Genomic DNA, 20,803 nt, shown 5'->3' with positions numbered 1-20,803 from the left:
AAACAAGATTAAATGATATTAAAATTGGTGCAAGCAGGGAAATTCAACCGGGTATCCAAATAAATATTTAACTGGTGATTGAATAAATATTTTGCATCTGTCTTTACCAAAGCAGCACAAAGACTGTGCTGATAGAGGAGGAATCTATAGCTGGAAATATTCAAAACTGATGAGACTGTTGGTAAGTGATCATTACTTGAGGTTGATAGGGCACTGGGATTAATTAGATTCAACTAAGGACATTGAAGGAAGTGAGAATGGAAATTGCAGAAGCACTGGCTTTGAATTGGGATGGTACCAGTGGACTGAAGTATTGCAAACCATACATGCTTGTTTGAAAATCGCCATGATCAGGCTAGCAGTTATAGAGCAGGCAGTTTAACTTTGGAGGTCAGGAAGCTTCTAGAAATAGTTAGTTGAGTGGAATTAGTAGTCACAAGAAAAAATATGCATTGATTAGAAAGAACTACCATGAATTTCCTGAAGGAAATTCATGTTTAACTGGATTGCTAGAGTTTTTGAGGTTAATGCTATTTATTGATGTGTTATAAATATGGACTTCGAGTAACTGTCAATCCAGTGTCTCAGAACAAACTTTGAGCAATAATTTAGCTCATTGAATACATGGGTCAGAACAAAAAGAGAATTGACCAAGTAGTCGGGAACAGAGTAATGGTTAATAGGAATTTTTCAGGCTGGAGGAAGGCTTTAAATGTATTTCCACAGGGGTTTGTACTAACATCCTTGTTGCTCTTTTAGTGCAACAGATTTTGCTGTGCGGGGTACAGTTTGATGATAAACCAATATTGGAAATCATTGTAAATTGAGAGGAGGACCATGTAGAACTTCAAGAAGTTATCAGCAAGTTGGTGGAATTGGCAAGTAGGTGGCAGGGAAGACATAGCTATTTGTTAGGAAGAGTACGAAGGGTACAATTCTGAAGAGAGTTCAAGAGCAGAACGATATGGGGTATCAGTACGTAAATCACTAAAGGTGACAGAAGTAGTAGAGAGAATAGTTAATAAAGCATTCAGTAATCTGGGCTTCAATAATGGTGCAATAGAGTACGAGAGCAAGGAAATTATGCGGAACTTGTTTATGACACCAGCTGAATCCCAGCTGGAGTATTGTAGTGCCCAGAACTGTCCACAATTTATGAAGGTTGTGAACATATTGGAGAAAGAAGTTTGTAAGATTGGTTTGAGAAATTTAAGTGAAGAGGACTGATCGGCAAAGCTGGCACTGCATTCATTGGTGATGAGAAAGCTAGTGGAATATTTAAGAGAAGTTTTCAAAATCATAAAATCGTAAGACTGTAAGACATTGGAGTGGGAGTAAGGCCATTCGGCCCATCAAGCCCACTCCGTCATTTAATCATGGCATTTCCATTCATCTTACCCACACTCTCCCCGTAGCCCTTAATTCCTTGCGAGATCAAGAATTTATCAATCTCTGCCTTGAAGACATTTAACATTCCAGCAATGAATTCCACAAGCCCACCACTCTGGCTGAAGAAATGTCGTCTCATTTCAGTTTTAAATTTACCCCCTCTAATTCTAAGGCTGTGTCCACGTGTCCTAGTCTCCCCGCCTAACGGAAACAACTTCCCAGCATCCACCCTTTCTAAGTCATACATTATCTTGTAAGTTTCTATTAGATCTCCCCTCAAGCTTCTAAACTCTAATGAATACAATTCCAGGATCCTCCGCCATTCATCGTACGTTAAACATACCATTCCAGAGATCATCCATGTGAATGTCAGCTGGACACGCTCTAGTGCCACTATGTCCTTCCTGAGGTGTGGGGCCCAAAATTGGACATGGTATTCTAAATGGGGCCTAACTAGAGTTTATAAAGTCTCAGAAGCACATCGCTTCTTTTATATCCCAACGCTCTTGAGATAAGTGACAACATTACATTCGTTTTCTTAATCGCAGACTCAACCTGCAAGTTAACCTTTAGAGAATCCTGGACTAGCACTCCCAGATCCCTTTGTATTTCAGCTTTATGAATTTTCTCACAGTTCAGAAAATAGTCCATGCCTGTATTCTTTTTTCCAAAGTGCAAAACCTCACATTTGCTCACGTTGAATTTCATCAGCCATTTCCTGGACCACACTCCGAAACTGTCTAAATCTTTGTGCAGCCTCCCCACCTCAGCAGTACTACCTGCCTGTCCACTTAACTTCGTATCATGGGCAAACTTTGCCAGAATGCCCCCCCCCCGCCCCGTCCCTTCATCCAGATTATTAGTATATAAAGTGAACAGCTGCGGCCCCAACACTGAACCCTGCGGGACACCACTCATCACCGGTTGCCATTCCGAAAAAGAGCCTTTTAACCCAACTCTCTGCCTTCTGTCAGACAGCTAATCCTCAGTCCATGCCAGTAGCTCACCTCGAACACCATGGGCCCTCGCCTTACTTAGCAACGTCCTCTGAGGCACCATATCAAGGTCTTTTGGAAGTCTAGATAGATAACATCCACTGGGTTTCCCTGGTCAAACTTATTTGTTACCTCTTCAAAGAATTCTAACAGGCTTGTCAGGCACGACCTCCCCTTACTAAATCCATGCTGACTTGTTCTAATCTGACTCTGCACTTCCAAAAATTTAGAAATCTCATCCTTAACGATGGATTCTAGAATTTTACCAACAACTGAGGTTAGGTTAATAGGCCTATAATTTTCCATCTTTTGTCTTTATCCTTTGTTAAACAAGGGGGTTACAACTGCGATTTTCCAATCATCTAGGACTTTCCCTCACTCTAGTGACTTTTGAAAGATTACAACCAAAGCCTCTGCTATTTTCCTCAGCCACCTCCCTCAGAACTCTAGGATGTAGCCCATTGGGGTCAGGAGATTTATCAATTTTCAGGCCTTTTAGCTTTTCTAGCACACTCTTTTGTAATGCCTACCATACACAACTCTTCCCCTGACTCTCCTTAATTGTTGGGCTACTACTCATGTCTTCCACTGTGAAGACTGATGCAAAGTACTCATTAAATTCTTCAGCTATTTCCTTATCTTGCATAATTAGCATTCCAGCATTAATTTGGAGCGGCCCAATGTCTACTTTTGCCTCTCGTTTGTTTCTTACATATTGAAAGAAACTTTTACCATCATTTCTGATATTACTGGCTAGCCTACCTTCATATTTGATCCTCTCCTTCCTTATTTCTCTTTGTCATCCTCTGTTTATTTTTATAGCCTTCCCAATCTTCTGGTTTCCCAGTGCTCTTGGCGACTTTATAGGCTGTCTCTTTTTCTTTGCTCCATTTCCTGCCTTCCTTTGTCAGCCATGGCTGTCTGATTCTCCCCTCCCCTGATAATCTTTCTTTTCTTTGGAATGAACCTCTGTACTGCGTCCTCAATTACACCCAGAAACTCCTGCCATTGTTGCTCTACTGTCTTCCCCGTTAGGCTCTGCTTCCAGTTGATTTTTGTCAATTCCTCTCTCATGCCCCTGTAATTAACTTTATTTAACTGTAACACCATTACATCCGATTTTGCCTTCTCTCTTTCAAATTGCAGACCGAACTCTACCATATTATGATCGCTGCCTCCTAAGTGTTCCCGTACTTTAAGACCTTTTAAAAAGTCTGGCTCATTACATAGCACTACATAGCACTAAGTCCAGAATAGCCTGCTCCCTTGTGGGCTCCATCACAAGCTGTTCCAAAAAGCCATCCTGTAAGCATTCCATGAATTCCCTTTCTTTGGATCCACCGACAACATTATTCACCCAGCCCACCTGCATATTGGAAGTACCCCATGATCACCATGACCTTGCCTTTCTGACATGACCTATCTATTTCCCAATGCATCTTGCGCCCCTGGTCCTGAACACTGTTAGGAAGTCTGTACATAACTCCCATTATGGGTTTTTGCCTTTGTGGTTCCTCCACTCCATCTACGCAAACTCCACATCATCTGACCCTATGCCATTCAGTGCCATAGATTTATTTCATTCTTAACTAACAAGGCAACTCCACCCCCTCTGCCCACCCCCCTGTCTTTTCAATAAGTTGTAAATCCTTGGATGTTTAACTGCCAGTCCTGAATCCCCTGCAACCACATGTGATGCCTACCACATCATAATCATTCAAATGATTTGTGCTGTTAATTCATCTACTTTGTTGCAAGTACTACGAGCATTTAGGTAAAGTGCCTTAATGCTAACTTTCTTATCATTATTAGAGATATAGGAAATCATAGGATATCCTAAGTTATCCTTCCTTTTTGCTGCATTCCTAGTCTGCCTCGATCTTAAACCCACCCATACACATGCTATCCTGCTGCTTATCTTTCCATTTAACTCCATACTCCCTGTCGCTTTCCCTTTCCCCAGACTCAGAAGTTTAAACTTCTATTGACCACCTATTTATCCTTTTTGCTAGAATACTGGTTCCAGATCGGTTCGGGTGGAGAACATCCCAACGCTGATCCCCCAGTTCATGAGCAATTTGCACAGCTTAGATAAGGAGAAACTTCCCACTTCTAAAATAGTAGGGAATGAGTGGACGCAGACTTAAATGACTTCCAACAGTTACAAATGCAATGTATGAGAAACCTTTTTTGAGTGAGTGATTTGAGTGTGGAATTCATAGAATTGTAGAATCTCTACTGTATGGAAAGAGGCCATTCAGCCCATCGAGTAAGCACCAACCCTCCAATGAGCATCAAAATCTGGCCCAGACCCCCACTCTATTCCCAGTAACGCCCACTACTTCCAATGGCTAATCCAATGAGCTTGCACATCCCTGGATACTGCAGGCCAATTTAGCATGGCCGATTGACCTGATCTGCACATCTTTCGACAGGCCTTGCTTAGAGTGGTGGAGGAGATTCAATTGAGACATTCTCGAGGGTAGAATGAATTGGGCAGAGATACAGAAAAATAGCATGAGTCTGGCACTAAGTCACAGTGTTCATTTTGAGAGCCAATTTGGACATGACTGACTGGCTTGCACTGTTATCAGATATTCCTGTTCTGTGATAGGAAAGGTTGGCCTCCTTCCACCTACCCTTGTTTAATTGAAAACAGGTGGGACAAATTGAGATTTGTATACATTCCTCTTCATCTAAACATGTATTTTGTAAAAATTACCCCAGCACTTCCAGTTGTTAAACTTTTTTTAAAATCAGAACTCTTCAATAAAAAGCTGTAAACATGATTGGAGCCAGGTACTACGTAGTAACTTGTTCTCACAGAGCTTAAGCTTTGTGAAAAGGAGAGGCTATCTTAATTTTCTTACACATTTCTCAGAAGGGTTGCAAGAATTGCTTCCAAAAACAGTAACAGTTTATACTTGTAAAGACACGCCAAGACAACCAAATCAAATTTGCCTTCCTATCCTCGTATTTTGAATACAGCAAAATTAAAACATTCAATGCTAAAAATTGACCCTAATAGTTCCTAACCAGATTTTTTGAATAACCAGTGACAGACTTTGAATAATTAATACCAAACTCCAAGTTTATAGCTTGAACAAAAGATTTAACAATTAATTAAAACAGCACCTTTCACAGAGCAAAGTTAAACCATAAAGTAATTTAGTTAATATCTATGATTTAAACCCAATAGTCTTTCATTCTTGACCTCACTCAGACATATGAAATAGGCACAGTTATGGGATAAATTTTTTTTAAAATGATGTAACTGACCATTTCATTTAAGCAGACTCCACAAACTATAACGTCATAGGCATATGTGATTGTCTTGCTTGGTTTTAGAGGACACTGATGCATGCAACTAGCTTTCAATAGGCTTTGAGGAATATTCACTTAATATTGAGATTTATGTTCTCCAAACTTTCAATAAGTTGATAATTGGACGATAACCAGGGATGACTCAATCCTCTGCGCTGTAACTTTGGTAGGCACAATCCTAAGAGACCAAATCACAGTCCATAAACCAAATCAAATTCTAGCCTCTTCCTGCCAACCTAGTTGCTTCTCATGAGGTCCCAGTTAAAGTTCCACATCTGCCATCTGTTTGAGCATAAAATCTTGATGGAATGAAAGTGTCTATAGAGCACTTTAAACAAGAATCAAAACACAATTGACTTCCAGGCCTGACCTGAAACAACTTTTATTTTCGGAAAAAAAATCTGCTACTCTCAGTCCGAAGGCCACCTACAGGTCTCAACATACTGTAAGAAAAGAAGTGCTGCTTAGTCAGCAAGTCAATTCTGATTCATCAAGGCATTGCTAGGAAAAATGCAGCAGGGAACTTTTCTCTGCACTTTTGCTGAATTCAGAAATATGCAATGACTGGACATATTTTCTCTGCAGGAAAGAGGAACATCCCTGTAAATGATTATTTAGAGTTTCTGGTAGCTTATGTGAACCACATTGCGAACCTAACTAACAATTGGCTACTGGTAGAATTCTTAGCCCACACAAATTGTTTACTAAGTGTGGATTTTTTGACTTGAAAAGTGCCCAATAAAAATCTGAGCAATAGGTGAAAACACTACACAATAGCACGATAGGAGTGTTTTATGAAAAAAAACCTACCATCAAGTCAAAAAGACATTGTGTGGCACATGATTCAATGATGCAGTGTCAGGCGTGTATGTGGCCCATGCGTCTCAATGACATTATATTGAACAGCACATATGTTCAGTTTGCAATAGGCAGACTGGTTCCTAACCAGCCTATGCTTAACACGGAATTTTAACTCATTGGAAAGACTGTTATTCCAAACATTTTATTTTTTCTAATTCATTCCTATTTTTTTCTTATGATCTGTAATTCTGGACTTATTTCTTATATTTTTCTAATTTTGTTTTGCCTAAGAATTTTTTCTTAAGAATCTATGCCTGGGGATCTTTGTACCAGTATTTATTGCCCCTTCCCAATTTCCCAGAAGGGAGTTGAGTCACCGTATTGCTGTGGCTCTGGATTCAGATGTAGACCAGGCCAGGTAAGCATGTTAGATTTCCTTACCTAAAGGACATTAGTGAATGAGACGTGTGTTTTTTTTTTGAACAATTGGCAATGATTTCATGATCATCATTAGATCCTTAATGCTTGAGTTTTAAAATTGAATCAAAATTCTGCCATCTGCAGGATTTGGACACTGGTCACCTGAACATTATCTAGGTTTCTGGATTATTGTGTAGTTTTAGTACCAGTAGGCCATCACCCCATTCCGTCTAATTTGCTTGGTGGCTGATATCCCGTTACAGTGTCAGAGCAGCTGTGTCTGCAGTTTAGAGAGAATGTTGTCTATCACCACTAACATTAAACATGATTCCATATTGTTGCAGCACTTGAAATTTTATGTAAACAAACATTTGAAGATTATCATATGTGACTCATTACACTTCCTAGAAGCTACATAAGTTTCTACGAAGAGATCTGCCATGTGTAGAAAGAAGGAACATGTCCAGGCAATGTGCCTTTGAGTTAAACAAAACATGTGAAGAGCTGGAGTTCCCTCGTGCATTCTCCATAACAATCTATTGAGCAATCAAATTAAACTTTCCAACCAATCCGTATGCCTTACCTTTGTTGCCTTAGATTTTGGGATGCCAAATTTCAGTACTAATGAATTAAAGTCAAAGGCTTCAACAGCATGTCCCCTTTTTCAGCATTCTAAGTATTTGCAAGACTGTATCATTCCAGTGCATATAATTGAATTGTACTCAGTGAAGAGTGATCTTATTTCAAGTTATTTCCATACCACCATGGACTTGATGAAAATCTTCAGGCTTTCATATCTAATCTTGATTGCGGTGTGATGTTTTCATTCCAAGAAGGGCTATCATTTTCTGGCTACTCTTTGTGACCTGTAGATGACATCATCTATAGTTGGCAATAGCACTTGATGTTATTGTTGATCTTAAAGTTCTCCAAATAATGAGCTGAAACTTTGTCATGCTTAGATGTGAAACATTTTCTTAATGACATGCTTGTTGTTTTCTAGGGACTTTTAAAGCTTGATTGCCAAGGAACAGTGGCTCACCTTGTTCAAGATGTTGTAATGCTCTCAACAGCTGTGGAGCTTGGTGTCCGTTGGAGGGAGTTAGGGGAAAAGCTATCCAAACTCTCAAAACAGCAAATAGAATCATATGAAGCACCTCACAGAAGTAAAAGTGGCGAAATTAATCAGGAGGTGGGATGTTGCTTTGGTGTAACAATGTATATTATGCAGCTATGCAGCAATTCAGCCTTATTTCATGTTTTTTGATCTTTGTCATTCACATTTTTATTTGTCCTTTTTTTTCAAAATTTATAGACCATGTGGAAACCAGCATATGATTTTCTTTATACATGGAGCATCAAGTTTGGTGATGGATACCGGGATGTACTGCAAGAATTGCACACTGCCCTGGATAGAATGAAAAATCCAATTACGAGACATTGGCGACAACTAACAGGGGTTCTCATTTTGGTGAACTGTATGGAAATACTAAGAGCTGCTGCATTTGCCAAGCATGATGAGGAATAACTCTCTTGTCTTTCAAAACCATACCATTAGAAACACAGACACTGAATCAATTCTGAACCAGGTTGTGAAGTGGGAAGGTGGATGGAAGTAAAACAATTCTCCAAGAATGCAGTGACATTTAAGATAACTATCACAAAACAAAACCGGATAAGTTATAGGGTATGTGTACATCTCCAGTGAATTGAAAATGGGTTAAGATTTAATAATCATTCTATTTTCTCAAATATTTGCAGCTTAACACCCAATGAGTTGAACCTAATTACAGAAGTGAAGTGTTTTTGGAAAATACTGGGTTAGATGAAAAGCGGTTTCATTTTTGACTTTTTCTTCTTTTTTGGGTGTTTGGCATCTCTTCCACTTCAGAGCATGATAATAGCATTTGGACTAAGTTCTTCCCACATCTAATGTGGTTTTAAAAATGAAAACAACAGTTCCTGTTGACCTTCATGATCAGTAATTGAGTGAAAATTGGATAAAATATGCATAATGTGTAGGATTCATTTTTTTTCCTTTGGGAGCTGAGGACGGCCCCATTATTTCTCAGTATTGATTTTTAAAATTTGACTAACTGCATCTACGAATGTAGTGGCATAAGTATGTAAATACTTGGATCCATTATCATTTATGAGAGTTATATCTCCACCAAATCTATAGTGAACCACTAGGGTCATATATTTAGTAAAATAATGCACTGCTTGATTTTTCTTTTTGACCAACATAACCTTTGGAGCCTATGCATGGCCATGATATTCATATGTTATTCCTCATGTGTCATTTTACAGTTCACACAGTCTTAATATGTGTAAGATGCTAACAGTAAAGGAATATCATGTGAATACAATAAACACTAGTCTGACCACTAATTTGAGTTTTATTTTCAAAATGAATCACTGATAATATAAAGTATGTAGTTTCAGTGATGCAGAAACATTTAGTTTACTATGATGTTTACAATATTCTTAAATTGCCTCCAATGTCACCTTGATTTATGTAATTTGCTGTCTCATTCCTTTGGATTTAATACCTTTTAAAGGTCCCAGAAAAGATGGTGTGTTCAGGTTCACAACCTGAACCCTCTACACTTGAGATAAGAAGTTTCCCACTTTTATTCTCTTCAAGTAACTATTTCATTAAGGCATAGCACTTCAAAACTGCACTTCAAAGTGTTTATATCTATATATAAAAATGCTTATGTTCCATCATGTGAATAAGGGTTTTTTTATCATTAGCATATAAATGCATGACCCCATCACACAGTTTTACACACCAAAAATTGCAACAGGATCACTGTTTTGTGGGATGTTCAGAAATGAATAAACTGATGCTTTGGGCCTGAATTCCTAATAAGCTCTCACTATGTGTAAAGCTGTCTTCTGGGAATAGAGTTTGTAAAATTGCTTGTCGAGAGTATATTCGCAGAATAATGAGGATAATCTGATATGATGAAAGAAAGCATTTTCTATTTGTGGGTGATGTGTGCTCAAGAACAAGAGTAAGTGTCTAATCTACATCCACAGCTTAGCTACCAAAAGTTAATAGTTGACATATTTCATGTGCTGTCATTAAACACTACCAAAAATTGATACACTGCCATCCGAAACGGAGTTGGCACATATCCATATATTCTATTGCACCTGTTCTGAAAACTGCCAAAATTTTTAAAATGCTGAATTCAATAGTGATTGCAATAATGTAAATATAATTCAGTTTTTCTCTGGGTATGAGTTATTTCCTTTGTCTGGCCTTACTGCCTTGGACTTAATACAATTTATATGTGAGAAGAAATTAAATGAAAATATGGCAATAAGTAATATTTAGGAATATTAGAGGTGTGGGGTAAATCTGCTGCAGTATGTAGTTCTCTTGCAATAGGAAACAGCTATTTTATTTTTTCTTCCATGGTTTGCTGTTTTCCTGTTCCTAGGGCTGAAGGGTGCTCAGCTGTATGATTTCTGATTTTCTGTAACTGTGCGGGATAACAGAATGGCTTGTTTTCTTAGCAGAGTAATGTAGTGCCATATGTGCTTGAATTAAATTGAATGTTAACATCTGTATCCACAAAATCTTAAACAAGATGTTCTGCAGTTATCCAGCTTTTTTATTTTCTTTTTCTGTTTATGTAGTTATATATGCTAACCCTTTGTCACTTGTGGTTATTTTTTTCGGATTGGTCAGAGAGATGACAATCATTTTAAATTTAGTTTTATGTTTAGTAGATATGATAAATGTTTCCATATTAATCATTTAAAATATTGCAACTGTTTTCTAAACAATCTTGTAACTTGTCAAATTTGGGACTGTAAAACACTGCAAATTGCTGATGTACAGTGCAAGGCACACATGGTATGTGCTGAACATTTTTAATATAACCTTTTTCATGAAAGTATTGTGAAACAGAACTTTACAGAAATACTTAACATTATTTACTCATTGTCAATAAATATTCTAAATTAGGTTTAAGCTGCATGTTATGTTTAAAAGCCAAATTTTGCACGGTTTAAAATGGTGATACCAATGACTGATCAAATTGGATCCCAGAATGAAATTTGGCTTGATGGATTTTTTAATATATTTTAGGTAGATTTATAAAAGCCACTGCGGAAGAAATTAATTTTAACTTGTGCATATTCGGTGTTTGGCCTCTGAAAGGTGGGTAGATATCCACTTCCCTCCTGAAGCAATGGGAAAGCTCCAACTTGGTTGCACAAGATGGGAAGATTCTGAAAATAGTGAGAAGCCAATATTTGATAATTAGAAATGACGACAGGAAAACCCCAAAAGTAGTACTGAAGGGTCTAGGCCTGAAACATCAGCTTTTGTGCTCCTAAGATGCTGCTTGGCCTGCTGTGTTCATCCAGCTCCACACTTTATCTCTTATTACTGGCAGAGAGTATTGCAGTGAATAGAATTCAAATCCTTGAAAGTAATTAATAACTATGCAAAACTATTTTAGAATTTATAATCTCAAATCAATTTAATATTGCATTACTGTATTACAGAGTGTCAAAACAAAGTACTGGTACATTACTGCAACATTGCTATAGTACAGTCTATAGAGTTTACAGTAGCAGATTTTGAAGCAAGAATGCAAGCTTAAAAGATTACAGGTGATGTTGAAAGACTACCAATTTTAAAATAGATTTATTATTCCCAGAATTTAACAAACACATTAAGAGGAAAAGGCAGGAGACATAACTCTTCCATGATGATTCCAGAGTTAAGAGTTGACCATATAAAACAATATTGGGTATCTTGGAGAAGGCATTTCTTACGATTCAGGCCTACTCATAAGATTAAGATTAAACATTAAATCTGAGGCTCATCAAGTAAATTCAGTATGTCATATGGTGAATTAAGTTACTAATTGCTAGACTATTAGAGTTCAGATACTTTTTGAAGTCCTAAAATATTTAGATTATCTCAAGAACAGATCTGTTTTTCAATAACAGAACTGAGAAAGTGAGCAAATCTAATTTACTATGAAACTACAACAGGGGATGAATTAAGATGTGCAATCTGATTAACAATTCATGGAAGCCAGCCCAATATCTGCAGATTCTGGACATGGTCAAGAAGAAGCAGTTGCCTGGTTAAGGTATCCAGGTTACTGTCCAGTAAGAAGAGAACGTTATCCGAAAGAGACAGTCTTATTTACAAATCAAGGAAGGATTTTCACCAGAGCAGCTGTCTTTCGTGACTGAATTGAAAGATTAAAGGACCTTTGCATGATATTACAAGACAGCCAGATGAGTAAACAGAGAAGAGGCCCTCTACGAAGGGAATTCGGGAGATTAAAGGTTCTTCAGATAAGGTTATGGACTAATGACATGATATACAAGGGACAACATCGTCCATGAAAGATATCCAAGAGATAAAAGATCCTCCAACAGGGAAATGATCCACAGATCAGAACTAACATCGACAGTTCTCAAGCACAACATCTATTATCCATAATCTGAAGAGAGGACATTCTCAGAAAATTGTGAAACGGCCAGGCTACCAGCCCTTATGAAGCTATTGACGTTGTGGATGGCGTTAATGGGGTAGTGGTAAATACAATACTGTTGCACACATGAATGTATGTTTAGCTACGGAGAAAGGTTAGAGGGCAATCTTGTATAAAGTAACGATTCTGAAGGAACTAATTTTTGTATTCTGTTAAGGTTGACTCAGTCTGATGATGTGATAGTCTTTGGGTGCAGATAGTTGAAATGTGCTTGAGTACCTGATGGAAACACATCCTGTGTAGCTTCCAAGAGTTCTTTATAAATAGACTAGTAAGTTAATAGCAATAGTTATAGTTTACATTATGCAATGAACTACATTGTTATGTAAAACAAGTGCCTGTTCTGCTTCAACAGCCTCTAGGCTCAGAGTAGGGGAAAGGAAAATTAGAGGCAGTAAATTTACCTAAAGCAGCATACTGGCAGCAGCGGTATTTGAAAGGATGGAAATTTTTTGCTTCACGTGGAAACGTCACATGAATTAAGTTTTTAACAGTGCTTCTGCGAATGGCCATTTGGTTGTCACTAAAACCTTCCCTCTAAATTTATCTAAGAAATCTGCAGTTTAATAACACAAGACTCATTGTATAGAAAGATTTTAATTGTTGTTGGCAAAGTGTGGCTTGGAAAGGATCCGTGCTGTCTCATAATATTCCACTCCACAAAATTATAACTTGTTGTTTTATGCACTTTAAATGTTTTTTACATTGTCCAACAATCAATTATTTTATTTACATTGATTGTTAGAGCTTCCTGAATTAGAAGTCTCCAAAACCTTTTGGTCAGATTTTAATCTGTTTTGTTTGCTCATAAATTTTTGATAGTTCGTTCTTGCTGTTTTATTTAAACTTGTCAAGTTCACATCTGCTCTATTTACAACCTGTAGCCTGAATGTGAGGAAAATATTTAATAGGTAATTTTATTTTATGTCCACATCATTGAACTACTTCAGTCAGTAAGGGTCAGTAATGATTAGAAGGTCGAGGAACAGGAACATTTTGAGGTTGGATTTTCTTACTCAAAAGATAAATTTATTCATATTAGAGAGCAATAAACATTATTAATTTGTCATATAATGCTGTGAAATTTTACTTGTGACTTTCTATGAAATATCCCCTTTATTCAGGGGCAGCATGGTGGCTCAGTGGTGCCAGGGGACCCGGGTTCGATTCCAGCCTTGGGCGATTCTGTGTGGAGTTTGCACATGCTCCCTATGTCTGTGTGGGTTTCCTCTGGGTGCTCTAATCTCGTCCCACAGTCCAAAGATGTACAGACTAGGTGGATTGGCCGTGCTAAATTGCCTATAGTGTTCAGGGGTGTGTGGGTTATAGGGAGATGGGTCTGGGTGGGATGCTTCAAGGGGCGCTGTGGACTTGTTGGGCTGAAGGGCCTGTTTCCACACTTAGGGAATCTAATCTAATCTAAACAGTGTGCCAAACACCTATTGATTATAAACTGCAACAAAACAAATGGGACCTGATGGATAATTTCCAAAAGATATGTCTTCTCTAAATCAAAGGCAAATATTGATACTGTAATTATCAATACTGTTTGTACACCTCTATTGACTCACTTCTGTATTTTGATGTTTTGCTGAGCTATATTGGGCTGCTGATCAAATATGCCTTTTTTAAATCTTCAAAACATTTATAGATGGAATTATTTTAAATGGAGAAATTACAGCAGTGTTAGAGCTTGCTAAGGATCATGTATGTTGATATTATAGGTTAATTCCAATTACCATTATTCCTCATTCTCTGTTATCATGATGGATCATCCTCAGTGATCTACAATTTGTTAATGTGTAATTAAATGACATGTTTCTTCTGGTCTAAGACTTACACTATTATTGTCCTGACAGCTGTAAGTATTGCAAGTAAACTGAGCTAATATAGTCTCAACATGGCTGAGTTAAAAATGATCCCTTGGGTAGTGTTAATTTACTGGAATTTCCTGTTATGTAAAGAATGCACCTGAATCAATAGAATTATGTCACTGCTATTTTATTTGTTTTAATTTGTGATGTGCCTCATGTCTGGACCCCACAAGTTGCATGCTTTATGCATGACAGCCCTTGGAATTTTAATACGATGCCAGGTGATGTTAGTATACTGAAACCTACCTCAAGTTTCTAAGATACTTTCATTTAGTTTAGTTGCGGATTTCTTTTCTGTTATATGTTTTTAAAAAAAATCTTTATTTGATCAACCCTGTCAATTTTGTTTTTAACCATACCACCACCAATTTCAATACAAGGATCACCCTGGTCACTAACTACAGCTCTTGAAAATAGATTCAAAAGGTATTTATGATATCACCATACAAGGTAACCAGAAAAAGAATTGACAAATGTGTTGTTACTTCTCACTTTTTATACTGCCTGAAAGCTAATTGCATTGTATGAAAGTCCTGGGTCATTCAGCTGTCTGTTTAGTAACTTCCGCACCAGTTTGACCTATTAGAGATTTACTAGAATGTAGCATTGGAGTACATCGACAGACTGAAGTATCCTAATTGCATTTTCTGCTTCAAGCACGGGTGATAAAAGGCAATTTGACATGGATACTTTAAAATCTGCCATACTGTGCCATAATTCCTGATGAACATTTTCCTGTCTTGAAAAATTAATGTTAAATACCTGGAATGTCATTCTTTCCATTTGATGGTACAGATTAAAACATTTGCAGGCAGTTTATTATGCATTCAGCAGCCAGCACTATCAGTTCACCACTGACCAAAGTACCTTGCTCTCATTCATTAGTGTTTACCACCGTGAAGTCTTACCATATGTTTTGATGTTTTCATTTCAAAAAAAGCTTCTTATGTGATGGCTAGTCTTTCTCACTTGAGTCTTAAAGTCTAATCCTCCTTACCCTGATACCCTCACCCTGGTATTCACTAAGATTTATAGGTAGTTTAAGAAATCTGGAATATTTGTATTAATCTATAGCAGGTACATTTAGAATTAGTGGAGGAATTTGTCTAGCAGTGCCATATCATCTTGGCACAATCTTTACAGAGGCCTGAGCAGCATGGCCTATGGAAAGATTTGTGCCAGAATTGGACAAGAAATCTGGTGAAGTCTACCCTGACAAATTGTTACATTTTCTCTGCTTTTGCTTGCAATTTTCTTGCTAGGCAGCAGTGGGTAATTGCTTAAAAGGATCGTAGCTTTTTAAACATCATCTTAATACCCTAACTTTCCTCATTATTACTCAGTTTCTGAATTTATGAAAATGACCAAGTTATAGATTGAGAATTATCAATTTTAAAGTCAGCATGATTACCTGGCAACTTCACCTCGTCACTGGCTAAAAGCAGCCTTGATGTTGCTCAGCACGCCGTAGGGGTATTAAATGCATACATGCTTCATCCACTGATATTAGCATCTGGTATTTGATGGGACTTTGCTCATCCATTTGCAGGATTCTTAGGAAGCACACTCTTTCTTCGCGGTGTGTAGCAGTAACTAGAATTGAAAGGCTGATACAGCACACGAGCATGCACCCAATTCAGTTTAGACCAGATTGCATTTCAGGATTGACCACGTGCAGTCATGGTGCTTGCTCGTTTAGCACCTACCTGCATGTTCCCACCAGCCATGCCAGTTTGGGCAGTCACACAGTCAGGTGCCTTGCTTTACTAGGATAACAAGGTGTAGAGTTGGATGAACACAGCAGGTCAAGCAGCATCAGAGGAGCAGAAAGGCAGACGTTTTGGGCTGAGACCCTTCTTCAGAAATGGGGGCGGAAAAGGGTGTTCTGAGATAAATAGGGAGAGAGGAGGCAGATCGAAGATGAATAACGAAGATAGGTGGAGAGGAGACCGAGACAGGTCAAGGAGGTGGGGTTAGAGCCAGTGAAGGTGGGAAGTTAGGGACGATATAGATCAGTCCAGGGAGGACAGACAGGTCAAGGGGGCAGGATGAGGCTGGTAGGTAGGACATGGGGGTGGGGCTTGACGTGGGAGGAGGGCATAGGGAGGAGGAAGGACAGGTTAGGGAGGTGGGAAGAAGCTGGGGTGGTTTTGGGATGCAGTGGGGGGAGGGGAGATTTTGAAGCTTGTGAAGTCCACATTGATACCATTGGGCTGCAGGGTTCCCAAGCAGAGTATGAGGTGCTGTTTCTGCAACCCTTGGGTGCCATCATAGTGGCACTGCAGGAGGCCCAGGATAGGCATATCGGAGGAATGGGAGGGGGAGTTAAAATGGATTGCAACTGGGAGGTGCGGTTATTTAGTGTGAATTGAGCATAGTTGTTCCACAAAGCTGTCCTCAAGCCTCCGCTTGGATTCCCCAATGTAGAGGAGGCCACAACGGGAACAGCGGATATAGTATACCACATTAGCGGGTGTGCAAGTGAGCATCCGCTTGATGTGGAAAGTCGTCTTGGGGCCTGGGATGGGGGTGAGGGGAGAGGTGTAGGGGCAGATATAGCATTTCCTGCATTTGCAGGGAAATGTGGGGCTGGGGGGGTGGTGCGGGGTAGTGTGGATCGGACAAGGGAGTCACAGAGAGAGAGTGTGGTCCCTCTGGAAAGCAGATAAGAGTGGGGAGGGGAAAAAATGTCTTTGGGGTCGGATTGCAGATGGTGGAAATGTTGGATGCTGATGCATTATTAGTCAGCAGTCCTCAGTCAAGGAGTGTATGTCTTGCTGAACAACAGTGCAGTAATGCTGTTAATTTAGTTTTCATTGTAACAGATTTAAGGAATCTCTATACTGCCAAATGTAATTGTAAACATTATATAACATTTGAAATGAAATCTACCTCAAAATGTTTATTTTACTACATCTGGGTATTAGCTGGAATATTATTGTTTTTCTTTTATTACTGTAGAAATGTGACATACTTAGCTCAGCACATTGAGACAAAAAAAGCACAAGTAAGGAATGACTGTGGTATGTTGCATGTTTACAGCTCACCAGACTAGCCCAGACAAATCAATTGAGCTGTGACACCTCAGCTGTCATTGATAAATGTTTTTCATTCACTCCACTTTCCTACAATCAACAGCGCCTTCAGCAGCAAGTTGGTGCCTTGGATCTCAGGGTGTGTCCAAGAGGTTCCTTTCGGATTTGGTTAAATGTAGTTAAGAGAAGACTCAGTGACAGCAATTTGCTTAAATATGTACATTTATTGACAATAATTTTAAAAGGGAGGAAGGGAACTTTTTATTAAGTAAATAAAAAGAATGAACAAGAGAAGTCGGGGTGGGGGGGGGGGGCACAATAAGCCTCGTGTCCTTCTGCCCGGCTTGTCTGGGGACTGAGGCTGTTCCTGGCACCAATTCCAATCCAAGCTGAGGTTCAGTGACTGGGAACGAAGCACTCTCGCTCTCTATCTCTGAAAAGCAATGTTGATTATGCTGTCTTCAGCACACGAATGTTCACAGGACTCATTCAAGGTCATGCAGCTGTTGAACATCATCAGTTTTAGCCATTCAGCCCCTCCTACACAATCCACCCCAATGATATTTGAAAGAGTAAGTGCAGTTGCATGTGCAAATCCAGCGACGGCCATGCAAGAACTTACTGGAGTATATAACCTGCACTAGATGATTAAAACCGCAAGTTAAAGTAACTAGCATTAATACAAACGATACAAATATAGAATGTATCAATTAACAATCACAGTACCCTTTTGGGGACCAGCCCTTAAATATATATCCCACCCCTGATGTACGGTCAAGGCTAGCAAGTCGTGCCATCTGACCGAGGCGAACCAAATATTGTCAACATGTTTTTCAATTAATTTATTTATAATTTGCTCTTAAAATTTAGTATATTCCACATTCAGCTTCCTTAATTTTTCTTTTTTGCATACTCCGATTCCTTATCTGCAGGTTACTTTGCACAATAACAGTAAAATAACATCATGCATGGACTCAATTTCTTCAGTTGTCTTCATCTGTGTCTTGAGAATGCTTCTTCAATATGTTTCCTCCCTTGCCAATTTTGTGAATGATTGCATCATTGAGTGGTAAATCCCTCCATATGCTGATGTCCCCTTTGAGCTACAATACACATAGGATCAAACAATACAGCTCTTACATTCATCTGGCTTTACCATAAACTTATGCATCACACCTTTTTTTCCCCAGGGTTCCCTTACTACAGACTTCTACACCACCTGAGATTTGTTCAGCCTTCTTTCACTCACACTATTGTCCTAACATATTCAATTTCACCGATTTGGTTTAATCATACAAATGCTCAAGATGTGTATGCCATCCAATTGGCCCTTTTACTCCTTCCAGAATCCATATTCTTTCATTTCTGTAACATTTTGATATAATAGCCAATCTCAGTTTTTAATCACGATTGTAATTCTTCGCACATCCATTTCACTGACACTACTTTCATTGTTTTAAAGTCTGTTTCTCTGTGGATTTTTGTCAGTCTTATCATTTAAACTATGTCTTTGTTTTCTTCCAAGCCATATTAATCCTTTCATCGGGTAGGTGTACACATCTGAGACCTGTTCTTCAGCGCATGTTTTTATTTAATCTGTCTCATGTTTGTAACCTCCCAAGGTAACATTCATTTTTGCACTTTTTTACTTTTGTATTCTGAGACTATGTCATGCACTCAACTCCCGCATGAGCTTTTCAAATGATCTGAAGCTTTACTTATCTCTCTGCCAATGGTCCTGCTGCCTTGTGTAGTGGTTTGATCACCAGTTCAACTTTAAAAAGAAGGACAAAGACACAATCATTGCCAAGTGAACGCTATCAGTTTGGTACTCTCATCTAAGTTTCATTTTCACTAAAATGCATTTTAACCTCAGTTGCTGTTTTAACCCATGTTTCTATTTTTTTCTTCTGTCACCAGACTCCACCCTTAATTATTTCATCTCATCCAATGTTGCAATTTAACTATTATCATCAGATCTAATTCCAGAGATCTGTAGAGATTTGTAGTCATAGAAAGTAATTTTAAAAATGTTTGACTTATGTCTCAAATTATTGTTTGATTCAGGCACAACATACTTTGTTTGTTCTTTCTCTAAGATGACCTTCATTTTTTAAGTTACGTGATCATTCATTCTAGGTATTTGATAAATCTCTATGTAAATTCATCCTAATTCAATATTTTGTTTACTCCCTTAAAATCACTAGGCATTTTTGTATGCATTGAAACCACAAACTCCACTTTATCATTTCTTAGAACCTCTTTAAATTTTCAGGTAACTATTCCATTTAAATCTTTTAGAATACCAGGGCATGAGAGTCTTAACATAGTTTTTATCATAACATGTTTAAATGTACCCAGGCTTAGTGGTTTCGAGATTCCTGACACTATACAATTAATATTTCCACGCAACTTCCCCAATACTGAAATATGTAATTGATGCTGGTTTGATAGGTTGAGGGTGTATCATTCATCACTATGTTGTGATGTTGAAATTCTGCTAACTGGTTCAACCTTCGATGTCTCTATTTCTAATAAAAAGAAACAAGTTAGTTCCTTCCATTCCACGCCAAGCAGAATGAGTTAATTAGCATTAATCTACTATGGTTTCAAAAAAGGGGATGGGGCATAAACTCATGCATGTAATTATCTAGTCCATCTCCTTTTAAGCTTACTGCTTTGTTAAACGTCGCACCCAAAGGGAGTTGCATTTTCCACATTCTAATTTCCCTATCCCTAAGATTGACTCATTGTTATATCTAATCATCCAGAACTTAAGATTCACTCACGTTAAGACAGTACTCTAGCCAGAAAAATGAAATTCCAAACATGGCAATTACTGGAATTAAAACTTAACCTAGTCTGAAAACAACACGGAGCCAATTCCAAAAGGCAAGATTTTAACGAAGCTTTACAAACTAAACATTTGAATCAACCTTTTGCAAATTTTTGCTTTACACAACCACTAATGGTTTTTCAAAAGGACATTACATTAACCATACATGTTCCACACTAATATAGGCACACACCATACTTTAAGTCAGCAGACAGCCCCAAAAAGCCAACTAAAACCAGAACTCAAGCTCCAGAGAACAAAAAGGCGCAATTTGTATGAGATGATATTTAACAACCAGCAAACAAAAAGTGCATGTAAACAAACCCTCAAAGAGTTAACACTTCTACAATGTTCAGTACACTTGCACAGTGCAGAAAACTGACCTCTAGTTTTCTCTTTTTCCAGTTATAACTATCTCCCATTCTTTCAGGGGTCCTAGTTGTGCTAACGTTAGCTACAGCCACAAATCCAGAGCCTGCTGCATTCTGTCCTAGAATACAGAAAGTCTCGAAAGTGTTGGGTTGCTTTTTCCTTCTCAAATATTTTCTCAAATCCCCACCATCATTGCCAAAAATGTCTTGGATTGCAAGGTGTA

The 20,803-nt window shown here is 38.3% G+C and overlaps 1 protein-coding gene across 2 annotated transcripts in view; it reads left to right on the top strand.

Moving 5' to 3' along the window:
* Positions 1 to 13,113, top strand: part of macc1 (MET transcriptional regulator MACC1) — a 68,055-nt gene extending 54,942 nt beyond the window's left edge. For both annotated transcript variants that reach the window (XM_048524435.2, XM_059654574.1), the window contains exons 4-5: positions 7,933 to 8,121; positions 8,245 to 13,113. In XM_048524435.2, the coding sequence (XP_048380392.1) occupies positions 7,933 to 8,121; positions 8,245 to 8,457 (402 nt within the window). In that variant the 3' untranslated portion in view covers positions 8,458 to 13,113. The remainder of the gene's footprint in view (positions 1 to 7,932; positions 8,122 to 8,244) is intronic.
* The last annotated feature ends 7,690 nt before the right edge of the window (positions 13,114 to 20,803 follow it).

The sequence above is a fragment of the Stegostoma tigrinum genome, chromosome 2 (genome assembly GCF_030684315.1).
Source record: "Stegostoma tigrinum isolate sSteTig4 chromosome 2, sSteTig4.hap1, whole genome shotgun sequence".
Lineage (NCBI taxonomy): Eukaryota > Metazoa > Chordata > Chondrichthyes > Orectolobiformes > Stegostomatidae > Stegostoma > Stegostoma tigrinum.
Note: the sequence above shows the minus strand (reverse complement) of the source record. Positions and strands in the feature narration are given on the sequence as shown.